At 40.1% G+C, this 23,350-nt stretch overlaps 1 protein-coding gene across 1 annotated transcript in view; it reads left to right on the forward strand.

The window, feature by feature from the left end:
* Window positions 1–21,327, forward strand: part of LOC147455393 (uncharacterized) — a 39,483-nt gene extending 18,156 nt beyond the window's left edge. The window contains exon 6 of the mRNA XM_086513710.1: window positions 20,864–21,327. Coding sequence (XP_086369836.1) covers window positions 20,864–20,928 — 65 coding nt within the window. The 3' untranslated portion in view covers window positions 20,929–21,327. The remainder of the gene's footprint in view (window positions 1–20,863) is intronic.
* The last annotated feature ends 2,023 nt before the right edge of the window (window positions 21,328–23,350 follow it).

The following is a 23,350-nucleotide window of genomic DNA, read 5'->3' on the forward strand; positions in this document are numbered from 1 at the left end:
TGTTTTAGGGGAATCACCTAAAGGGGTAGACGATGATCTACCAGATTCATATCTGTTCTTCGTGGAAATGATACCTCGATGGTCGAAAAATATGGTATCCTTGATGATCATAAATCAAGTGGATTCACAAATACCACTTCCTATTACAATCGGATTAATTGAGCAATCAACTATGTATCAATTACTAGCTGGTAGACTATACAAAAGAAACCGAGATGGAATATTGCTCTTATGCATTAATCCTAAGAGAAAACCCAATACCTAAGTCAAGCACATATTACCATAGTAGAACTTCACTTTGCGGAAGACCAAACTATGCAAAGGATCTTGAGACTTGGAGTATTTTGGCCAACTATGAGGAGTGATGTTCGCTCTTTTGTAAAGGATTGTCCTCAATGTAAAAAAAAGACACCCATACCTCATGTAACATTGTTCCAATTGTCACCTGTTCCTAAGTAGAGTAACTATCTCGTTACTTACTTATCGAGCCGAACATTTCCTGAGGATATGAGTAAACCCGTCAAAGAGAAATTGAAACTGAAGCAAGAGACTATGCTCTTATTGGAAACCAATTGTAACCGAGAGGTAAGGATAAACATTTGCGTCTTTGTGTAAATGAAGATGAATATATTCCGATTATAGAACAAGCACATGCTGGATTAGCTGGAGGTCACTTTTCTAGTGAGACCACCGCAAAAGAAATCTTAAAGGCAAGTATATGGTGGCCAACAGTTTTTGCAGATGCCAAAGAGTATGTTTGAAGGTGTGATGCTTGTCAACGAGCAAAAAATGTCAACACGTGTAGATAGCATGCCCTTAAGACCAATGATGGGGGCTAGAGCTTTCGCAAAATGGGGTATAGACTTTGTTTGGGCCAATACATCCACCTGCTTATAGAACCCAAGCTCAATATATCATTGCAGCTACGAACTATTTGACTAAGTGGACCGAGGCTAAAGAAAATCAAAAGAATGATGCCAGAACCACTGTCGCATTCTTATATGAGTATGTATTCACAAGATATAGAATGCCAATAGAAATTGTCAGTGATAGGGGAACGCATTTCCTTAATGAGGTAATCGAGTATCTGCTCAATGAATTTATGGTCATCCATAACAAATCAGCTCCCTATCACCCACAAGCAAACGGACAAGCTGAGCATACGAATAAAATTCTTAACTCGGTGTTGACTAAAATGGTTACTCCATGCTTCTCTATGGGCTTATCGAGTTTCATTCAAAACAACTTTAAATGCTACACCCTTTAACCTTGTTTATGGTCTTGATGCCATACTGCCAATAGAATTTCTATTGCTGACACTAAGGGTAGCAAAGGATCTTGAGTGGACTGGACATGAATTGTCAGAAAGACTTGAAGATTTAGAGAAGCTAGACGAGTAAAGGCTTACTGCTGTAGCTCACATCTGTGCACAAAAGCAGAAACAAAAACAGTTTTTTGATTACCATTTAATTACAAAAATCTTCAAAAAAGGGGACTTAGTTTTAGTCTATTCCCTTAAGCAACACATTCCCAAGTTTAAGAAAAAGGGAAACGGAATGTTTATCATTGAAGATGTATTTCCAAGTGGAGCAGTTAAGTTATCCATCCTAGATGGTGAACAAATGGCTAATTGGATTAGTGGATATCATTTAAAGAAGTATAATTTGCTGCTAACCAATGAATTGCTAGAAAGAATGCATGCACCCACGCAAAGAAAGATAAAACGACAGTAGGTTATTGATGAAGCCCAAGAGGAAGCTCGGCTTTGGGTACTCAAAAGGAAGGCTGCTCTCAAGAATCAACAAACACCTATTCCCATCGACACCCTGAAAATAGATGACCGACATGGGAATTGCAAAAAGATGCTGTGTCAACAGATGATGAATGGTTAGATGGAATGGACCTTTGCATCAAAGTACAACTCAACAACCATAGCACAAATGCATTGGTCGATACAAGAGCTAGAGTAAATGCAGTCAATTATTCCACGTACAGAAAATAACAAGTCAGTCTTTGACAGTAGGAATAGCGACTATCAAAGGATGCAACAAGAATCCAACACCAACATTGGGAGTAGTCAACTTGAATGTGGTAGTACATGGATGTTCAGTCCTCATTAGTTTGTATGCTTACCAGATGAACACATGAATGAGAATGATTCTTGGAATCTCATGGATGCGGACATACAAGGCAGTACCAGATTGGGATACGAATAAGCTCAAGCTATCACCTAAAGGCGCACAACTCATTGTTCCAATTGCACCAAGCAAGGAGGAATGGAAAGGCAATTACCAGCAGAACAAACGACGAAGCAATCAATCTTCTCCATCCTATTGACAAGCAAATGCTACAAGTAGCAGGCAAACTTGGGTACGAAAAGCCCAACTTAAGGACAAGCCGATTCAAACTTGGGTGCCCAAAACATCATCGACATTACCAAAGATGGTTCCAAAGGTCAAAACACAGAGACGGGCATCTCCGGGCAAGGAACCTAACACGAAATGGATTTGGAAGAAAAAGGAGCACTTATCTTCTTCGCAAACGGGAAAATTAATCAAGCAATGGAGAGTTAAGTCTCAGAAACCTCAACCACACCATTCTGACCAAGACAAACCAAGATATCAATGGCGGGTAAAAGCTCGACAACAATCACTGTTGATACCAAAAGCTCAAAAAATCAGTGTGCTAAAGCATCCTGATGGCACATTCAAGCAAAGAGCACACAAGCTACAATATTTGCTCTTTGGAGGACAACATCAGAAAGCCTCGACCTCAGAAACCCTTGAGTTAATTACTCAAGACCCAACTCTTGCATAGCATAATGGTTTGAACTGCATTGATCTTCAAAGCATGGTAGAGCCAACCAAGGCTATGCATAGACACGATTGTTCAACCCATGCACACAGTCGTCCCGGAGTACGCCATCTAGGAGGGGTGGAAGAGTACTAAGTAATTAAGGGCAATGTTTAAAGAGGGAGGAAAAAGTTTGATGTTAATGTGTGATTTTTTGCCAAACTACTTAATAGTGCCCTTATAATTCAGCAACAGGGAAAATTTAAGTGATGATATCTCCCCAACGAGTGTAAATAGTGCATATAATATCAAAAAATCATAAAAAAATAGTCCTTTTTGGTTAATTTTCATCATTTTTCTTGATATTGAGACTTAAAAATGGAGAAATCCAATAAAAAACAAGAAAGTTGTGTTTTTCAATGGATTTTCTTAATTATTGGATTTTCAATTTTCTTTTTTAGTGTATTTTGTTATTTTCTTTGAATTTTTCAATAAACATGTCAAAAATTAATAATAAATAGCAAAGGAGCTTATATGAAAAAACTGAAGACACAACAATGATAAAAAAGACAAGGCAGACAAGCACAAAAAATTTCAAGCAAATTGACAGATAGAAGTGGGAAGCCTAAATTAGGCCGCCAAACCTACTTTTGCAGAATTCTTGCAGAATGAGCTACAAGAATCCGATTGGAGAAATTTCAGAGTCTAACATAGATTTCATGGCCTAGTAGGACTAACAAAAAAAATGGTTCGAAAAGTCCGGGGATAGATATCCAAGGTAGGCTCATTTCCACTTGTTGCCTTTGAAGAGAGAGCCTTTTGACCCTCTTCGTGCGTATTTTTCGAAGTCCACAATCACCTATTTTCAGCTCTGTCTCACAAGATACATGAGGGGTAAGTTCTATACTTATCAATGATCCATTTTGTACGGTCGGGAGCTATTCTAAACCCGTGGAAAAAACGCTAGCATCCGAGCAGTTCACGAAGACTTACGACCAAAAATCGACCATAGGGGCCTGTCAGCTCAACCAAATCAGATGAGATTTGAATTGTAGCATGCCCCAATATAACATAACACTTCTATAGCAATAGTTGACCATGCGGCAAGGGTCGAGGGGGTCCTAAGTAGAAAAGTTAGGTTTTTGACAGATGCGAGAATTGGATTCCGACTCCTCAGACTATACACAATGTATATGATTGGTTTCGTAAAATTGATCAAGCCAAGCCCTCGAAAAGCAAAAAATGGCTCAAAGACTACAAAGTGTCAAATTCCACATACGAGGTCAAACCGACTCCAAATGGGACAAAATTGGATGAGTTGCTGCACAACTATGTTGCAGACAAGTCCATAGCCTCAAAAGTGACTAACCAACTCAACATGCCATGTAGTCACAAAAATCAGAGATTTCAAAGTCGACAAAGCACAAAGTGATGCTGGCAAGACCAAAGTTTACCAAATTCAATTTAGGACTTGTTTAAGCTGTATAGAATGTGTTTAGGTGAAAAACTTTTAAGTTTTGCAAGAAAAAGTTGACTGCTATAAATAATCGTGATTATTTACTTTTGTAATATTTTGGCTTAAAAATTGTATCATCACCTCACATATCACTTGTACATGCCTATTACATGCCAAAGTTCAAGTATGAGCCAAAATGATCAAATGTAACTTGGAAAATTGCCAAAAAACGCAAAGAAGTCCTTGCAGACCAATTTCTGAGTTATGAGTCACATTTTTTGATCCAAATCACCTCATATCACATACACAGGGTCTATACCATGCGTAGAACCAAGTTGTACCAAAAAATGTTCATTTTGATGAAAAAGTTAATAATCCCGATTATTTACTTTTTGGCCAAGATGGGGGAAATTTGCAACTTTGCCATTATAGATCCAAAGTACATGATGTCCTAAGTCCACTACCCAAGTTTGAACAAATTTGGAGCTCAAAATCTCAAAATTCCTTTACACTACTGTTTCAGAGACCTAAAGCTTATATCTGGCACCATTTTCACCCTATGCACCCAAATGAGCCCATATTTCACTCAGGGTATCTATTTGGTATATACTTCAAGCCTATAATGCCAAATTTGCAAAATATTAAAAAAATTACTCATATATAAATAATCGCGATTATTTACTTTTGTTGCAATTTTTTGTTTTGACTTCATAATTTTGCTCTTTTCATGTTTTTATGCATCTATGCATGAGAAAATTGGACCAAACTTGTCAGCATTTTCGACTGAAGGACATTTTAGAGAAGAATCTTCCAAATTTGCTAACTTTGATACTCTATTCACTTAACAGGAGCCATGCAAGCTGCAGAGAAGGCCAAGAAAAGCTGTCACAAAAGGAGAAGCTGCAAGAGCTGACTGGACCCCAGTTCAATCAAAATTGCTAAAGCGACCTATTTGTCAAGAGAACAGTTGAAAGAGAACAACACCACAATGTTTAGAGGTAGATTTAAAAGCGAAGATGGACATCAGGTAGAACTGAAACTTCTACCAAAAGAAGTCTATGATGTAGCAACAAAGCCCGAGACCAAAGAAGCCAACAGAAGGTTGAGGCTTAGATTTTTTACAAACAAGAGCCATGTGGAGTGGATTTCCAAAAAGCTTATGAGCTCTTGTCCACGATCAAAGAAGATGGAACCACTCAAATCTCTGACGAGCAAGGGAACAAAGTCGAAGTGGTGATAAAAAAAGAGATAGTGGCAGAAGCTCTAAAACTACCAATAGAAGGAATGACAATGAGAGCAAGAGATAAAAAGACGGCAGGAACCTTCACCAAGGAAACCGCCGTTGCCACATTTGCCGACCTCATCCAAAAATCGGTGGAAGAGCCTACAAGATTGTATCATCAGCACTTTCACTTCCTCGCCAAGAGACCGCCAAGGTATACGATACCCAATCATGCGGTTGCCACCACCTTTACATAAGTTCCTAAATCAACAACTAGGAAACCAATTGGCCATGCACAGTACCTGTTTTCCACACTGAAAGGGACAAAGAAAGAGGAAAAATAACATATCTGGGAGCACCAGAGGTTGTAACCAAAATTTCCTACCATGGTATCGGCATGGCCAACAACTTGCCACCTGCCCTAGATCAGAACACTTGGATAGTGTCAGCACAACCATCCCCTCAAGCCACAAGATCTACCAAGAGAACATACAAGTCTGATGAAGAGTCTGCGGAGAGCTTGCCAGAACGACATAGTAGTGCAAGCTCAGATAATGAGGAAAAAAGAGCACGAAGGAAAGAGATGAAAAGAAAAGCCATGGCAACACATCAAGAGGAGCCGCAACAGAAACATGCTAGGTTTGAAAGAGAAAAGAAATCTATGAACGCAGCCGCCAAGCACAAGGCAAGGACCCGACAAAGTGGGTATCGATTGAATTGAAAGGACCAAGAACAAAGCACCATGCCAGGAAACATGTAGAAGATCTCACTGAGTTACTGGAAAAAATGTATCAGGAAGCAGAAACTTTGAAGCTGAAAGAAGCCCAAGAAGCGGAACGGAAAGCTAAAGAGATGGCGGAGCAGCAAAACCAAGTAGATGAAGCAAGTGCACAAGGAGAAGCACATCATGATCAAGGTGATATGTCTCTCCGACCTTCTTCACCTGCTTCAGAACAGCATGATCACCCAATGCCAAGCGCACCACCTTCACCAACAGATAAAGCCCCAGAAACTGAGCCCACAAAGGAGACAAAGCCTGAACAAAGAGAAGTAGCTGAATCTACAGAACATGAAGCTACTACACAAGAGCAAGAACCAGAGCCAGAAAGGACAGCACGTCCTGCACCAAGGACACTAGAAAGTTTGAACAAACAAGAGATCAGGATTTTGAGGAAACACCTTCTACCTCTACACATAAAGAAAAGGATGAGGCATCCATGCAGCTTCAGGATGACAAAGCGGAAGAAGACCAGCCATAGCCTCAAGGGCAAGAACAACCAGTTGCCAAGACGTAGCTGAGAGAGACACAAGAGAATGCCGAGACATCTAGGCAGCTAGCAAGAAATGAAGATTGGCAATCAAATGATGAGGTAATCTTGCAAGTCAACAAACATGAAAGGCAAATGCAGAACATGACGAAAAGACTCTGAACAGCAGCACTTAGCGGCAACACAAAGGCTAAAGAATTAGAGATAGTGATTGACGCTCTCCAAGGGGAGTTAGATGACATATTAAATGTCATCACTGATTTACAAAGGCAAGTACAGGAAATGAAAGTTGAAGCTGAACAACATCAACTAGCAAGGGATAAGAGCAAAAGGAGATGGAAGAATTAGGTGACCTACTTACGAAGTTGTCGGTGCTTGCAAAGCAAAAGATGAACAGCTGACAGAAGTTACCAACGAACTTCTAACTACAACCCTGTCAGTTCAAAAAATTCAAGTACAGTTAGATATAGCAAATGCGTTCCTGCAATACTCAGAACAGAGAATAAATGATAAAGCAATTTTCTTGCGGCAAATATGAGAAAATCCCGCAGTGGCCTCGATCAAAGGAAGAGACGAGGTCTACAAAGGCTTAGAGAAAAAGAATAAAGACCTCGAGTGAGAGCTTAAACTGGAGCAGTCTCAGCGCAGAGACTGCTCCAGTTTACCAACGAACTTCTAACTACAACCCTGTCAGTTCAAAAAATTCAAATACAGGTAGATATAGCAAACGCCTTCCTGCAATACTCAGAACAAAGAATAAATAAAAAGGAAATTTTCTTGCGGCAAATATGAGAAAATCCCGCAGTGGCCTCGATCAAAAGAACAGACAAACTCTACAAAGCATTAGAGAAAAAGAATAAAGAGCTCGAGTCAGAGCTTAAACTGGAGCAGTCTCAGAGCAGAGACCTGGCTTTAATGCAGGTGTGTTGACGGATACGCCGCAACGAACGTTAGCATAGCGAGAACTCACCTAACATATAATGTCAACTGAGGACGAAGCTCGACCCGCAGACGCATGGAAGCAAGCAAAGGGTGTCAACCTCTACTCGGCCAACTAATGACTACTTCCTACAGAGATATCAAATCTACATGCCATTGGTTCTGTGAATGTGAGAGTCTCTTATGATGCTACCACAAGCCAAAAGCCCATCAAACGATATCGAAACTTCATGGAACTCAAGGGAAGTCCTACACACACTGGAAGGCCGCTATCCCTAAGGTCTTTGACCACAAATCCTAACCCAATACCCTCCGTACAGAAAACGCGTAGGATGTCTGGTTGGATTTTACAGGTCACTGTTTCTAAAATCTAACATGCCTAATCTGTAGCCCTACTCGCTCTGATCACGTGGATATGCTGAAATGAAAAAATGGACAACGTTTACTCACCGAAACTCCAAAAGTAGCTCGCGGGTGAATTTGCCAAAACACAAACGAACGCGCGTGATGTTGAAGGAGTACGAGCGGAAGTGCGACGCGAGAGAGAGTGCGAGAAGAAGAGCACGATGATATGGTGAACTCGCTCTACTGTAATGTGTAGAGCATAGTGAGTTCTTATTAGGTTTTAACAAAAGAATATGTGTACATACCAGGCAGCCCGCCCACTTACCTGGGCGACCACATTGGGCTTTATACCCCAACAACCTCCCACTTAAAGTCCAATGTGGTACTTTAAGTGTGAGAGAAGCTACTATACAAGCTAATATACAAGAGATGTAGAGAAGTGATGTACTACCCTACACCTAACTGCTTGCGAAAATGCGCAAAGCTCTCTGAGGGAAGTCCTTTTGTAAGTAGATCAGCAGGATTTTCTGTGGTGTGAACTTTTACAAGATGAAGTTGCTTATCCTCGAGCATTTCCCTGATGAAATGATACTTCACATCCACATGATTTGTCTTTGAGTGATAAACTGGATTGCGAGCCAATTGTATAGCACTTTGACTATCACAATATAACACAGGCATCTCTTCTTTGATTCCCAAATCTGTTACTAGTCGATTAAGCCAAATTGAGTCTTTGCATGCCGCTGATGCTGCAACATATTCAGCCTCTGTAGTAGACTGAGTAACACAATCTTGTAATCTAGAACGCCATGATACTGCTCCACCAGCCAATGTAAAGACATACCCTGACGTAGACCTTCGGTTGTCTAAGTCACCTGCATAATCTGAGTCTGTAAAACCCTTTACACTTAGCTCCTGACTCCCATAGCATATACGCATACTCTTTGTAGCTTTCAGGTATCTCAATATTCCTTTCACTGCCTCCCAATGTTTCTTGCCTGGGTTTGACATGTATCGACTTACTACTCCCCTGCAAATGCAATGTCTGGGCGAGTAGCAATCATTGCATACATCAAACTACCGACTGCAGACACATATGGAATCTTATCCATTTCAGCCTGTTCTTCCTCAGACACAGGACAATCTTGTTTGCTAAGTTTCACATATGGTGGCAATGGAACACTCAATGCCTTTCCCTTCTCCATATTGAAACGTTGCAAAACCTTGTCAATATACTCTGTTTGAGATAACCAAATCAACTTCTTTGATCTGTCTCTCTCAATGCGCATACCAAGTATATGACTTGCCTCACCCATGTCCTTCATGTCAAACGATTTTGCCATCTTTGACTTCAAAGCTGAAATTTCTTCCAAGTGCTTGCCAGCAATCAACATGTCATCCACATACAAAATAAGGATCAGCCAACTACCATCCTTAGCCTTCTTTGTATATAGACAGTGATCGAACTCACTACGTTTGTAGCCTTGAGAAAGCATAAACTTGTGGAATTTATGGTACCATGCCCTCGGTGATTGTTTTAAGCCATAAAGACTCTTTAACAACTGGCATACCCAATCTTCCTTGCCTTTCTCAACAAACCCTTCTGGCTGCTGCATGTAAATTTCCACATCTAAATCACCATTCAAGAACGGTGTCTTGACATCCATTTGGTGCAACACCAAATCTAATATGGCAACCAATGCAAGAAAGCATCTCAATGTAGTCATCTTGACCACCGGAGAGAAGACTTCATCAAAGTCAATGCCTTGTTCTTGCTTAAAGCCCTTGGCAACAAGCCTTGCTTTGTACTTTGGCTGACTATCATGAGCGGTGATCTTATACATATAAACCTATTTACAAGGTAGAGCCTTTTTGCCCTGTGGTAATTTAACTAGCTTCCATGTCTTGTTTTTATGCAGAGCTGTCATCTCTGACTGCATGGCCAATTGCCAATTCCCGGAGTCCTTCATTTGCACTGCTTCCTTGTAACATGAAGGCTCATTGCAATCAGTCAACATGTCATAGTTCATAGATGGAACAAACCTATCAGGAGGTCGCGTGACACGTCCAGATCTATGCACAATAGGTGGCTCAGGCTCAGGCACAACCTGTGGTTCCACTCTATCCTGTCCTTGCTCCTCTTGAGCGCTGACATTTTGTCTTTCACGTGCAGGTCCATCTTCTTGGAAGACAACTCTTCTAATCTCCTCAACCATCTCTGGTTTAGAATGATATTTGGATTCATTAAAGTGAACATCATTGCTGCGGACAACGTTTCTGGATTCCGGATCTCAAAGTCTGTACCCCATCTCACCAGAATTACCATAGACTAGAAAGATGCACTTTCTACTCTTTGTCTCAAGTTTGTTCCTAAATTCATTTGGAACGTGAGTATATGCCTCACAGCCAAAGACTCTGAGATGCTTGTATGAGGGCATTTTGCCTGACCATACCATCTCTGGCACTGAATCCTACTGCAAAACCTTGCTAGGAGATCTATTTACAAGATGAACAGCTGTTGATACAGCTTCAACCCAAAACCCATTTGGCAGCTGTGCATTAGACAACATACTTCTGACCTTCTCTTGTATGGTCCTATTCATCCTCTTAGCAACACCATTTTGAGGAGGATTGTAAGGAGCAGTAAGTTCACGTTTTATACCTTTTGACTCACAAAAGTCCTGAAAGGCCTTTGAAACATACTCTCCACCATTGTCAGTGCATAAGCATTTAAGCTTCTTGCCACTCTGATTCTCCACAAGTGTCACAAACGTTTTGAAAACACTAAACGCTTCATCCCTGCGCTTGAGAAAGTAAACCCATAATTTCCTCGAGTAATCATCTATAAATGTCATAAAGCAAGAAGCTCCCCCTAGAGATAGGTTAGACATAGGTCCACACAAATCACTATGAACAAGTGCCAACTGTGTATCACTTCTACTGCTTCTATGCTTATGTGTCTACTGTGTTTGCTTACCATACAGACAATGTTCACAGAATTCAAAATCATTAAATGAAAAGCCAGGCAAATAACCAGAACGAGACAAGATTTCCATTCCCTTCTTGGACATATTTCCTAACCGGCTATGCCACAAAGAAACGTTCGGCTGCTCGGTTACATTGATTACATTTTTAGAGACATTTGATACATAAATCATGTAAAGTCCTCCAGAATTTACTCCATGTGCTACTGTCATAGAACCCTTGGATATCTTCCACATGTTCTGTCCAAAAGTGGTGACATAGCCAGCATCATCAAGTAAACCTGTGCTGATCAAGCTCTTTGTAATTACGGGAACATGTCTCACATTCTTCAGCGTGAAAGAAGAGCCATTCTGAAACTTCAATTGAACATCTCCAACACCTAAGATCTCACATGTCTGCCCATTGACTAGCCGAACATGATCTTTAGTGGTCACATAAGAGGTAAACCACTCCTTGTTTGGAGACACATGAAGTGATGCCCCTGAGTCTATAATCCAGTCACTCAATGCATTTCCATCAGATGCTGTAAGAAGAGCTGAGTCCATTGTATTCTTCAAGAAGTAGATGTCTCCTGACACTAGACTGTCATCCTCTGCAACAATGTTTGTCACATTTATTTCTTGAATCTTCATTGAGGACTTGTTCTTCTCACCATGGTCTTCAGCTTTCTCTTTGCCTTTTTCTGCTTTCCATTCTTTGCAGTCTCTTTTCATGTGACCCTTCTTGCCACAATGGTAGCATTCTATGTCACTCTTGCCTTTAGCACTGCGGGACTTGCTACGAGACTGATTCCTCTTTCCACCTTTGTACTTTTCTTTGGTCCTTCCCCTGACAACTAAGGCTGTTCCTTTGCCTTTGTCCATTGTCTTTCTATTTGTTTCTTCAGTAAGCAGACTTCCTTCTACACCTGCTATGTTCAAACCATCTGGAGGTGCAGAATTACTAAAAGCTGTGCGAAAAGTGTCCCAACTTTCCGGCAATGTGATCAACAGGAACATAGCTCTAACAGGTTCATCAAACTTGACACCTTGTGCTGACAACTGACTGTAGATTGTGTTGAATTCATTCAGATGATTGGACATAGGTGTCCCTTCTTTCATCTTCTAGTCAAAAAGCTTCTTAAGCCAGTATACCTGTGAAGCTGCACTCTGCTTCTCATAAAGATCACTTAGCTTTAACCATGCTTGATAAGCCGACATCTCGTCTGCTACATTGAAGTAAACGCTTTCTGCCAAAGTCAGCATAATGGTAGAAAGTGCCAATTCATCCATTTCGCGTTCGGCAGAGTTTCCCCTGTAAACTGACCTCTGAACCAATATCAACTTGTCAAATGAACCAAGAAAGCTTCAGATTCTGCATAAATTTCGGCAGAGTCTCCTTTGTATGATGGCTCTAGTGTACTAAAAAACAGACAAAAAAAAAAACAGCTCAAAAAACACTGTCTCTCTGACACTGTAGGCTGCGGGTAAATTTGTCTTGCACCTGTACTGTCTCTCACTATCCTGTAAGCATAGACTGTGACAATGCCTCAACGGCAGTAAAGCAAAGATGCAATCCCAACTGTCTAACTCACAGTCAATACATCCTAGCTGCCTATCTAAGGGTGGTCGAGGGATCGCTCCAAGACCTGTATCACCGAAAGGATCTCAACATTCGAGAATCCCCCAGCTCAATAAAACCTCACTCGACCCTCAACAAAGGCTGCAGTAAATCTGGTGAGGGAAACCCCCTGGAGTGATGCGGTGATCGAGAGCTAGCACGTGAGTAAAGGGAAGTGCCAGGCCCTGAGGACATGATCAGTCCACAAAGGGGAGTAAGCCCAAAGCTTTGTGAAAAGCTTCAAACTTCTCACGAGACAATGCCTTTGTGAAATGATTTGCAAGGTTGTCCTGTGTTGGCACATAAGCCAAGCTGATCTCTCCTGCTGAGAGCCTCTGCCTGACAAAGTGGTAATGCACCTCAATGTGCTTTGTGCGAGAATGAAAAACTAGGTTCCTCGCAACTGCCAATGCGCTCTGACTGTCAGTGTAGATGGTGTTGGAAGTGTCTTGTCCAACACCCAAATCAGCCATAAGGCATCTGAGCCATACACACTCAATTGTAGCTGTGAGAAGACTGCCATGTACTTAGCCTCACAACTAGAAGTGGCCACAGTAGGTTGCTTCTTGCTCAACCATGATATACATGAATTGCCAAGCATGAAACAAAAACCACTTGTGGACACTTGCGTGTCAAAACAACCAGCCCAATCTAAGTCCGAAAAAGCATGTTAGTCTGGTGGCAATGATCCCCCCTTGGGATAAAACAAGCCAAGATGTAAAGTGCCACTCAAGTAGCAAAAAATACCTGTGAGACATCAAACTGAATATCCAACCTTGTATTGTATACATAAATGAGACATCCAACATCACTTTGGTAAAGAGCGACATCTGCAGGATCACCAACATCATGAAGACTCAATTTCAAACATGTTTCCATGGGAGTGGCAATAGTTTTCAATCCTCAAGTACAAACTTACATAGCAATGTTTCTATGTAACTTTTCTGACACAAGGCAATTTACCACCATCTCACTGCTTAAATTGTATATCCAAGTAATGATGCAACAGCCCTAAATATTTCATCTTTCATCAATATGTCTCTCATTTGGTCCTGTGATGAACGAATAATCTACATAAAGAACCACAATGAGAAGTACATCATCCTCGCGCTTTACATACAATGTGCTTTCTATTGGACTGTTACGAAAGCCTTGTTTGAGTGTCAGCCTTCTCATACCAAGCACGAGGAGATTGCTTCAACCCATACAAAGTTTTTTTACATTTTCACACCTTATATTCTTGTCTTTTCTTGACAAAAGCACGACGCTACATTACATAAACTTCATCAAATATGTCACCACAATGTCTACTTGATGTACATCCCAACCAAAAGGAACTGCCAATGCACATAGAAAATGCATAGTAGTCATACGAAAAGTGGGAGAAAAAGTCACTTCATAATCTATGTCTTTTTGTTGTGCATAACCCTTTACAACAAGTCGAGCCTTATGGCGATCAATCACACCATCCGCCTTGTGTTTCAACTTGTAAACCCACTTCGTACCAATGACCTTTTTGCTAGGAGGCAAATCACATAAAGTCCATGTGTCATTTGCTATAAGTGCATCATATTCTGATTGCATGGCAGCCATCCAATTTTTTGAATTTTGTGATTCATCAAAAGACAGAGGTTCCTCAACATCATGTGAGCTAGACACAGCCAAAGCATAACACTCTGATGCATAAGATACATGGTGAGAGCCTGAACGAGTGCAACTAGACAAAGGTGAATCCGATTTACTGTCATGCAAAGTATGCATCAGCCATTTTGGCATACCTCTAGCCTGCTCATTTTCAGCCCTTTCCTCATCAAGTACATCATATACATTTGCATCAGTAATAGGCTGATCTCTAACATTTTCTGAAACCCCCATAGGCTATACATTTGCCTCATTGGAATTTACATTCGAACTTCCACCACTAAAAAGAGGTAACAAAGTGTCATAAATGTCTTGTGAGCTTACATCAGTGTCTCTAGTATATGACAACAAGGGCTGAACAGAATCTTCCACAAACGCAACATCCCATGAAACCAGAATACGCTTTCTTTGTGGATGATACAACATGTAACCTTTGCTTTCATCACTATAACCAACAAAAATACATTTGACAGCCTTATCCTCCAATTTTATGCGTTGTGTTTGTGGCACCAAAGCATATGCCAAAGAGCCAAAAGCACGCATGTGCTCAATAGAAGGTTTTCTATCATGCCATGCTTCATATGGAGTAATAGACTGCAAAGCTTTTGTACGACACATGTTTAGTACATAAGTGATACACATGATGGCCTCAAGCGAAAAGGGGATGTGGCGAAGCTTGACTTTTGACCATACATCGTGCCATTTTCGTAAGTGACTTGTTTTTCCTCTCAGCAACACCATTTTGTTGAGGCGTATAAGGCACTGTATATTGGTGTTTTATCCCACGACTAGCCAGAAATGCAATAAATTCATGAGACGGAGGGTGCCCATAGTACATTTTGATACATTTTCAACCATAGCTAGAAATTGTTTAAAGCACATAAATACTTCAGACTTCACTTTAAGCAGAAATACCCATGCATGCCTGGAGTAATCATTATTGAAAGTCACAAAGTAAAGGTAATTTTCCAAGGACAGAGTTTGCATGGGCCCACAAACATCACTATGCACAAGCTGTAACCTGCATGTGGCCCTAACTAAACCATCCGTTGGAAACTTTGAATGTTGCATCTTACCCAAAATACAGCCTTCACAAACGTGTGTGACGGGTGCTTCAAGAGGTGGCAAAGAAGCAACCAAATCAGATTTCCACAAGTGCAACAAACTGGCTAAATTAGGATGATCAAAACGTGCATGCCAAAGTTTTGCATCTGAAATAACCTTTGAATCCACAACTGCATTTTCAAAATTCTCCCCACACTTGTTATACAAAGTGATCTTATATAGCCCACAGGATAGAATGCCAGATGCAGCAGTTTCATCACCAAAATTGAGATCATGAACTGTACATTTGTTATCTACAATTTGGCTACAGGACCAAGTCTAGCATGTGTGTGTGCATGCACCAAAGAGGAAAAAAAAATGTCAAAATTTTCAAGTGTGTGTGCACCTAATGTTGAATGTGTGCATACATAAAAATTGATGGAATTGATGATACATGAGTATGCAATCATGTAAATGATGAGTATGTTAGACTACTTCAACCATTGGATAAGCCCAATTGCCAAAAATTTGGGCAAAAATTGAGTGTGTGTGCCCATCCAAGACCACTTGATTTTTTATGATTGATGGTCAATTAGGGCACCTAAATGATTTTTTATTGTGAAATGATCATGAAAAGTGTGTGCAATCATTACGTGTAAGCATAAATACATTGAAAATTGAACCAAATTTGATCTTTTGTGCTTAATTTTTTAATGTGTGCATTGCTTGATGGGGTAAAAAAAGTGCTAACTTTTTAGAAATTAAGCATGCATGCATTCACTTATGCTTGATTGAGTTTGCATTTTGAGCACTTCAATGTGAAATTGATGGATTCATTGCATAAATTATTGGTCTAAATTTGGGTGTGTGTGCCTACTCAATGGCATTCAAAGTCCAAATTGACGATGAATAATTCGTAGCAATTACCAGTTATGATGATTAAAAGACCTAAAAAAGTGATGTGTATGTAATTGTTTGACTTGGAATGATTCAATTGGTACCCAATTGAAGATGATTTTTTTTTACCATTGTCATGTATGCCAGTTTGATATGGTAAAGATTTCATTAATTTGTGCATTTACAAGTTCATAATCACAAGCATGTAGCAATGCAAGCTTAAATGACAAACCTAGTTAGGTTTGGATGATTATGCCTATTGAATATGAGCAATTAAATCTTGCAATGATTGGAAGATTGAATTTGTATTGCCCAAGGAAAATTTCATTACTTATCTTGTGTGCATGATTAATTGATACACTTCCATTGACTTTGGTGCATTACAATTGTGTCAATTCAAAGAGCGTATGCCCAAGTGATACAAATAATTACCGAAATTGGATAGGGGAAGGAGATAACTAAAGGAATTTTGAATAGATCTTTGGACATCGTTGTTTTTGTGTGCATTATCAAGTGGCACTAAGGAGATTTTGATATCTCAATTGAAATTTAGAGATAGAATGTAGCATCCATGAGGATTTCTATATTGGCATGTGAGCATACGATGCATGTGAATTCGTATGTGCGACCGTCACAGAGTAAATTTTGCATTCCGCCTTTAGTTTGAACATTCTCCCTTTTCATTTTATTCTCGATGCGAACCTACACACACACACAAATGCACATACACACCCCAAATTACTTTGCCTTTACTCTAGTCAATAACTCTCTCACCTTCCATCGTTGTTGTGCGTGGGAATGTCCCCTAGAGAAATTTTTTAATTAAAAAATTAAAAATTAAAAAGGAATAAAAAAATCACACAAGTGCCGGTCTTTTTCTCTTCAAGTCTTCGTGTTGCCATGTGCCCGCAACAAATGAGAAGGACTCTGCACCAACCCGCCCAATAATGGCCCCTTTTTCATGCCATGTCTTTTTGGTTGCTTCTGATGCGCCATCAGGTAGCCCAGTGCCCATGCCACCACACACATACACATGATCTGAATTCACACGATGCCCACTTGCAGGCCACCTTGCACTGTTGCCCTTTAACCTTTTCGTATCCGACTTAATTGCTGCCAGCAAACACACACACAATTTCCATTCTCTCTCTCTCTTGCAACGGCTCCGCAGCCCGCCACACAACTTGGCTGAGGCTCACACTCCTTTACAAACACACACACGCACACACACAAAAGCAACTCACGCGGCTGCGTGCCTTCAGTGTTTGTGAAAATAAGGCGCTTCTGCTGTAGACCTCCAAGTTCCAATCACTTGCCTAAGTTGCCTTGCTGACTCAATGCCAAGCCTTTCTCTGTCCACACTTCTCGCCCACTATCCCGTTTGAATTTCGCACTACAACTTATGCAAAAAAATCTCCTTGGTTGCAAGCTTGCAGCCCAACGAGCTTGCTTGTGATACCGACAAGATCTCCCAGTGTCCCACCGCACACAGATCATTGATACCCTCGCAACCTTGCTCCACTTTCTAGGCTTCATAACTCTGCAATTATTTTTTCCATCATGGACTCCTTGTAGACCTCGTGCAACGTGCTCAGAACTACCACTTTAACCTCACTGTCATAATCATGGCCCACCATAATGCCTGATTGTGCGCTCGTGACCCGCTGATCTCATCCACGGCGACATTGGAGTCATCTGCCGATTCTGCCCTGCTTGCCTGGCTTCACTCCATGGAACCCACTTATGGCATCCCACTACACACTCTCTACCTCAGGCCTGCGATACCTGCGGCACTCCTTGTTTCTACCACTGCAGACAATCGCTAGAAAAGGAAAATTTACAATTTTTTTAAAGAAGGATTCCCGCCCTAGTGAGCTCAAAATATCAAGATGAATGGTTGCAAGCTTATTAAAATGTCAAAATTTTGATCCGCCAAATCTTGCATTGAAGGGGTCAGTTGGTTGCACACTGTTAACTTTATTTTTTTCCGCTAGCATTTGTGGGAGTTGAGTCGGTATGTTAGTGTCAATTGACCACTCATGAAGGGGTTACAATTTGGAGTTTTTTTTTAAAATTATGACGTGATTATGGATGCCAGATTTGCTGTGTGAGAGTCTGAACGTTCATTTTTGTATACATTCATTGACCATATTTCTTTGCTTGGAATAAACTTGCTACAGTGGTGCATCTAATGTGCCATGAGTACGTTGCATTAGACTTCCTATGCTTGTGATTGATCATGAATCTATTTAGTTCTTATTTTATATGCAAAATGCTCGGATGTAATAATGGCCAAGCTTCATATTGAAGGGGTATAGACAATTCCATGAGGTGGGGCATTAACACCTTCGAGAGAGATGACATTTATATCATCATATGATTTCTCTCTCTTAAGCTACGAATGGATTACTTGCTACATAAGAGCCAACGTGTTAGTGTCAGCCATCTTCATGGAAGCTTAGTTGTAAAAAGGAAAATCATATATAAGAGTCACATTGACGGATGATGAGTTGATGCTTGGTCAAGATATGTTATGCTTGGACTCGACTTGCTTGCTGTATTTTAGTGCTTGAATTGAATGGAAAATCATTGGAAAGCACTAAAATTGAGCTTGTTTGATAGCCAAAAGAGATCATTAAAATTTGGATTTGACATTGCTTGTACATTTAGTGCATGAATTGAATGAAAAATCATTGCAAAGCACTAAATTTAAGCTTGTTTGATGGCCAAAAGTGAGCAATAAAATTTTGAGCTTGTGACTGAGCATGCTTTTAGTGCTTATATTGGATGTTCATATGCTAGAAAGCACTAACAATTGAGCTTCATTTTCAAGGGTTGTGGGCATGAGTGTACTTTCCTTGATCCAAGAAGGGGTCACCATTGCAAAAAAATTGCAAAACTTGGCTATTTAGAGCCATTCCACTTATTTGGATTAAAAGTTGTATACATGCTAGCTCATAGCTTGGTCAAAAGTTTTTTTTTTTTCATTTGAGCTAGTGTTTACCCAACTTTTTTGGAGGCTTTCAAAGTACAAAATTTGGCTATTGAGAGCCATTCATTTTCATTTTATCAAGTTGCAATCATCTCTAGCTCATAGATTGCTCTAAAAAAATGTAAAACTTCATGTGAGCTAGTTGTTAGCCAACTTGTTTGGAGATTTAAATTGAAAAATTTGGCTATCGAGAGCCACTTCATATCATCACAGTTGCATTATTTTTTAGCTCTTGGCTTGCTTTAAATTCCATACTTCAAGTGAGCTAGAAACTAATCAACTTTTGAAACATGCATAAGAGATTGTAAAAAATTGAAAATTTGCTTATGTAGAAGCATTTACCTCTCTCATTGTTGATGTGTGTGCATAAATTTGCTATCGAAGAGCATCATGTGCTTAACCAAAGGTATTATTTTCCCTTGCGGTTTTTTCCCTTTGGCATATTTGGGTATGCAAGACCCTAGCTTTAGGTTTTCATTAATGTTTTTTGTGTGCTTTTGGATTTCAAATAAATGGCTTTTGTAGCTTGTGTTTACACTTAGCTTCAAAAAGCTTCTTTTGCAAATAAAAAGGATCAAGAGACTTCTCTACACAAAGGGGATACTTGCTCAAGAAAGCACAAAGAGCATGAATAGGTGTAATCCTTCCATGATTTTGCTATTTTCATCTCTCCATTCTCTATGCTTGGCTTAAGTAATTTTTGTTTCTAATCTATGGATCTTTCATGTTCAAAAGCTAAGCATACTAAAGTTTCAACACTTTGCTTTGTGAATATTAACTCATCAAAAAATTAGGTTTTATGTGTGTTAATTATAGGTAATTGGCCTTGACCTTAGGTTAATGTAGATTCATTTCTCATTAGTCCTAAACTCTTAGTGATAATTTTAATACTCCATTCATTTCTAACATGACCTAAGCCTATGATTAGGCAGTCTTTTAGTCCAGTTGCCATAAACATCTCATATTAAAAGAAATAAAAAAGTGCTAAAGAAATGAATCATTGAAGCAAAAAAGTGTCAAGAAAAAGTTAAAAAAATGCTACTAGACAAAATTTATAGATTATGTTGTGTCTATGTGAGGCCTAGAGCCTTATTGGCACTTGGCAGGCGAGGGGAATCACCTTGGGTCACTTGGTCAAGGCCCTAAATCGATGCCCTCGGCTGATAGGGGTTAGCCGTCACCTTGGTAGGCTAGTAGTCTTTTGGAACACCTTCTTGAATGTTCAAGGAACCGAGAGTCGCACCTAGACTTGCCTTGGGGTGGTAGCCTTGTATTGTGTTTTACTTTTTTCAATGAATGACAAAAACAAACTTCCATAAGCTACAAAAAGCTGTGACAATGTATTAATAGATTAGGAGCTTTTTTATAACCCGTAGACATGATAGACTTGAATTATTTATTAAGATTGGTCACATAGTTTTTAGGCTAGTAGGTTTATGAACTTGCATTAGCCTAAGATCATAATTGATTGCTTGTGTTTCATGCATAAAACTGAAATTTCAAGTGGTTTAATCTTCACGATAGTTTAGGTGTTTTTTTGCTTTATGTTATCTAGTTTTTGACTATGATTCACCCATCTTTTAGAAGCAAAAAATTCACTTTGCATGATTGTTCATTATGCTTCATGTTTTATTCATTCTTGGTTGCCTTTGATGCTCATTACTTGTTCTTATGTTTTGCAGCTCAATGTTTCTTCCAAGGAGTTGCTTTCTACCATGTCTCCATGTCTTGCTTCACCAGCACATGAGGACGTGCGCCAAATTAGGAAGGGGGAATGTTAGCATCGGCTAACATAGGGTACACCGAATATACATCAAGCGGGAGATATGCTATGGATGTCACAATATTTTCACTCACTTTGTATAAGTCTTGGGCCCACTTGGAGTTCCAAAGTTGTATATGGTAGTTTGAGGGCTCAAGCTTAAACCCATAGTAGAAGGGATTGTGGTGAAAGCCCTTACAAGGAATCCTTTAGGAAAGGAGGCTTCATTCTTGAGTATCCACTTTTGAGAGCTCCCTCTCTCTTGAGTGTTCACTCTATGGCGTAGCCTTGAGCTTAATGTTTATGCTTGAGAGGCTAGTGTTAACCATTGTAATCAGAGTAAGATCTTATTGATAATATAATTCTTATTTTCTCATTAGTCTACTTCTTTTCTACATTTCATCTTGTCATGAAGTAATATTACACTTTTATTATTCTAGATTTGAGACATGTATGTACTTCTTGCTAGTAACCACTCTTATCTCTCTACAAGCAATTGATTTACGATATTTAGCATCACTAATTAGGTTGATTAAGTTGGGTCTTAATCTTGTAATTTGTGTGTGTGCCCTATTATTTGCTTGTGTGTAGATGCGTTTTATGAAGCTCTTGCATCATTCAGCTTGTGTATGTAGCTATTGATGAAGTGCCATGATTGACATGTGGTAATTACACTGTGCTTATCATTAGTGTGCTTGGGGTTTCTAGTGTATGGCAAGTCGGACTTCGGTGGGCTTGATGTGTATAGGAGTTGTTTGATTAGTGATTAGAGTAGGTTTAGAGTTAGTCTTTCCATGGCTAATCTCTACTTGCAATGGAGACGTGATCTCTTGAATCCTCTATTCCATTCATCCGAGAGAGAGAGAGATCTCTCACGTACATCAACTATGGCATCTTGCTGGAAGAGCACCTGCACTATACCTGCTTATTTAGGAGATTTGACAGCATTTGCTCAAACCATCGGTCGATCTATTGCTGGGAATGTGCATCACACTTAATAGAGAGCTTAGAAGTAAGGCAGTAGGAAACCGGGAGTAGCCATGGCGCCGTTGGTGCCCCAGTTAAAGGGGAGAGCATGTGGTACCTTCGGGCCCAAGCATCTAGACTTAGCCCCGCGGCCTTTCACATGCCATGCAAAGATAAATAAATGAGTGGTCGATACAAATAGAAAGAATCAATAGGGGACTCATTTCGGTTGAGGTGGGGATTCTCTTTTGGGAGTCGGGAAGGAGGTGAAGCCGGCTCTTTGAGAAGGAGTGAGATTTCTTTTGCACAAGGGGGGTCAACGAGGAGCTGTTGGACAAGAGAAGGCCAAGACAAAGGGAGTATTTTTCTTGAGCTTGAAGGCACTTTAGAGGAAAGAGGTTACGCCAACAAGGGTGTCGCCAGCAGGAGTTTTTTGTCGTGCTCTCAACGAGGAGAGTCGCACAAGTGGTGAAGCCAAAATTGCCTACTTTCTTGCTGCTCGAGTTTGTTGTGCTGAGCCAGATGTTATCAAGGTTTCATGGCTGTTTTTAGAAGGTTTTTTGGTCGCAATTGAAGAAAGGCATGCCAGTTTTTGGTGCCATTTCTTCCCTTTTTCTCTCTTATTCTCTTTGTGTGGGACGGGTGTCTAATCTCACTCCTATCTTATTGCAGATTTAGCGAGAACCATGATTAAATTGTCAATCCATCGGACGAAGCTGACTCAACTAGTACATAGAGGCTACAAGAGGTTGTCAATCTCTCGAGGAACAACAAACAACTCACATCTAACTCAAGTTACACTCGTGACTGAAATCACCAAAAGCCAATCGCTCATCGACAAACAAATCACATCCATTGCAGCATCAAATGACATCCAAACGTAGCGAAACTTCTAGGAAATGTTTATAAGACCTAAGCACACATACGTATGGTCTTGATTCCCACTTTTAGTCAGGTGCCAAAATCGCGATAATTAATAGCAGTGGATTTTTTACCTAGGGCCCCAATACCCGCCTATGCTTAGTTTTTTTTTTGAACTGTAAATTATTACGATTGATGAAATTAGGTCACGGGTTGGCGACGCCAAAAGCTACGAAATACCGTGAAGTGTTTACGTCAATGCCTAGAGCTCTTACTTGCGGTTGCAATGCAACAAATGTGACTGCAATGTGACAATTGGAGAGGGTGTAGGAAGCATGAGAAGGAGAGAAGTGAGCATCGTTAGCTCACGTTGTGTATTTCATTATCCAAAACTTAATAATAACTTACAAAAATTGGCTTTTATACCTTAGCCAAGGTTTTTGATGGTCAAAACTAATAATCTGGGAGCTCTAACTAAAGATGGGTACTGACATGTTGATACAATTTAGAAGCTTGTAGCTCCGGCTCATCTATTACAAAGATTTATCCGTAAAATAGGAGTTATAGTATTCTCGATTTA

This window comes from Adiantum capillus-veneris, chromosome 6 (assembly GCF_014529385.1).
Source record: "Adiantum capillus-veneris isolate H3 chromosome 6, ASM1452938v2, whole genome shotgun sequence".
In the NCBI taxonomy this organism is placed as follows: Eukaryota; Viridiplantae; Streptophyta; class Polypodiopsida; order Polypodiales; family Pteridaceae; genus Adiantum; species Adiantum capillus-veneris.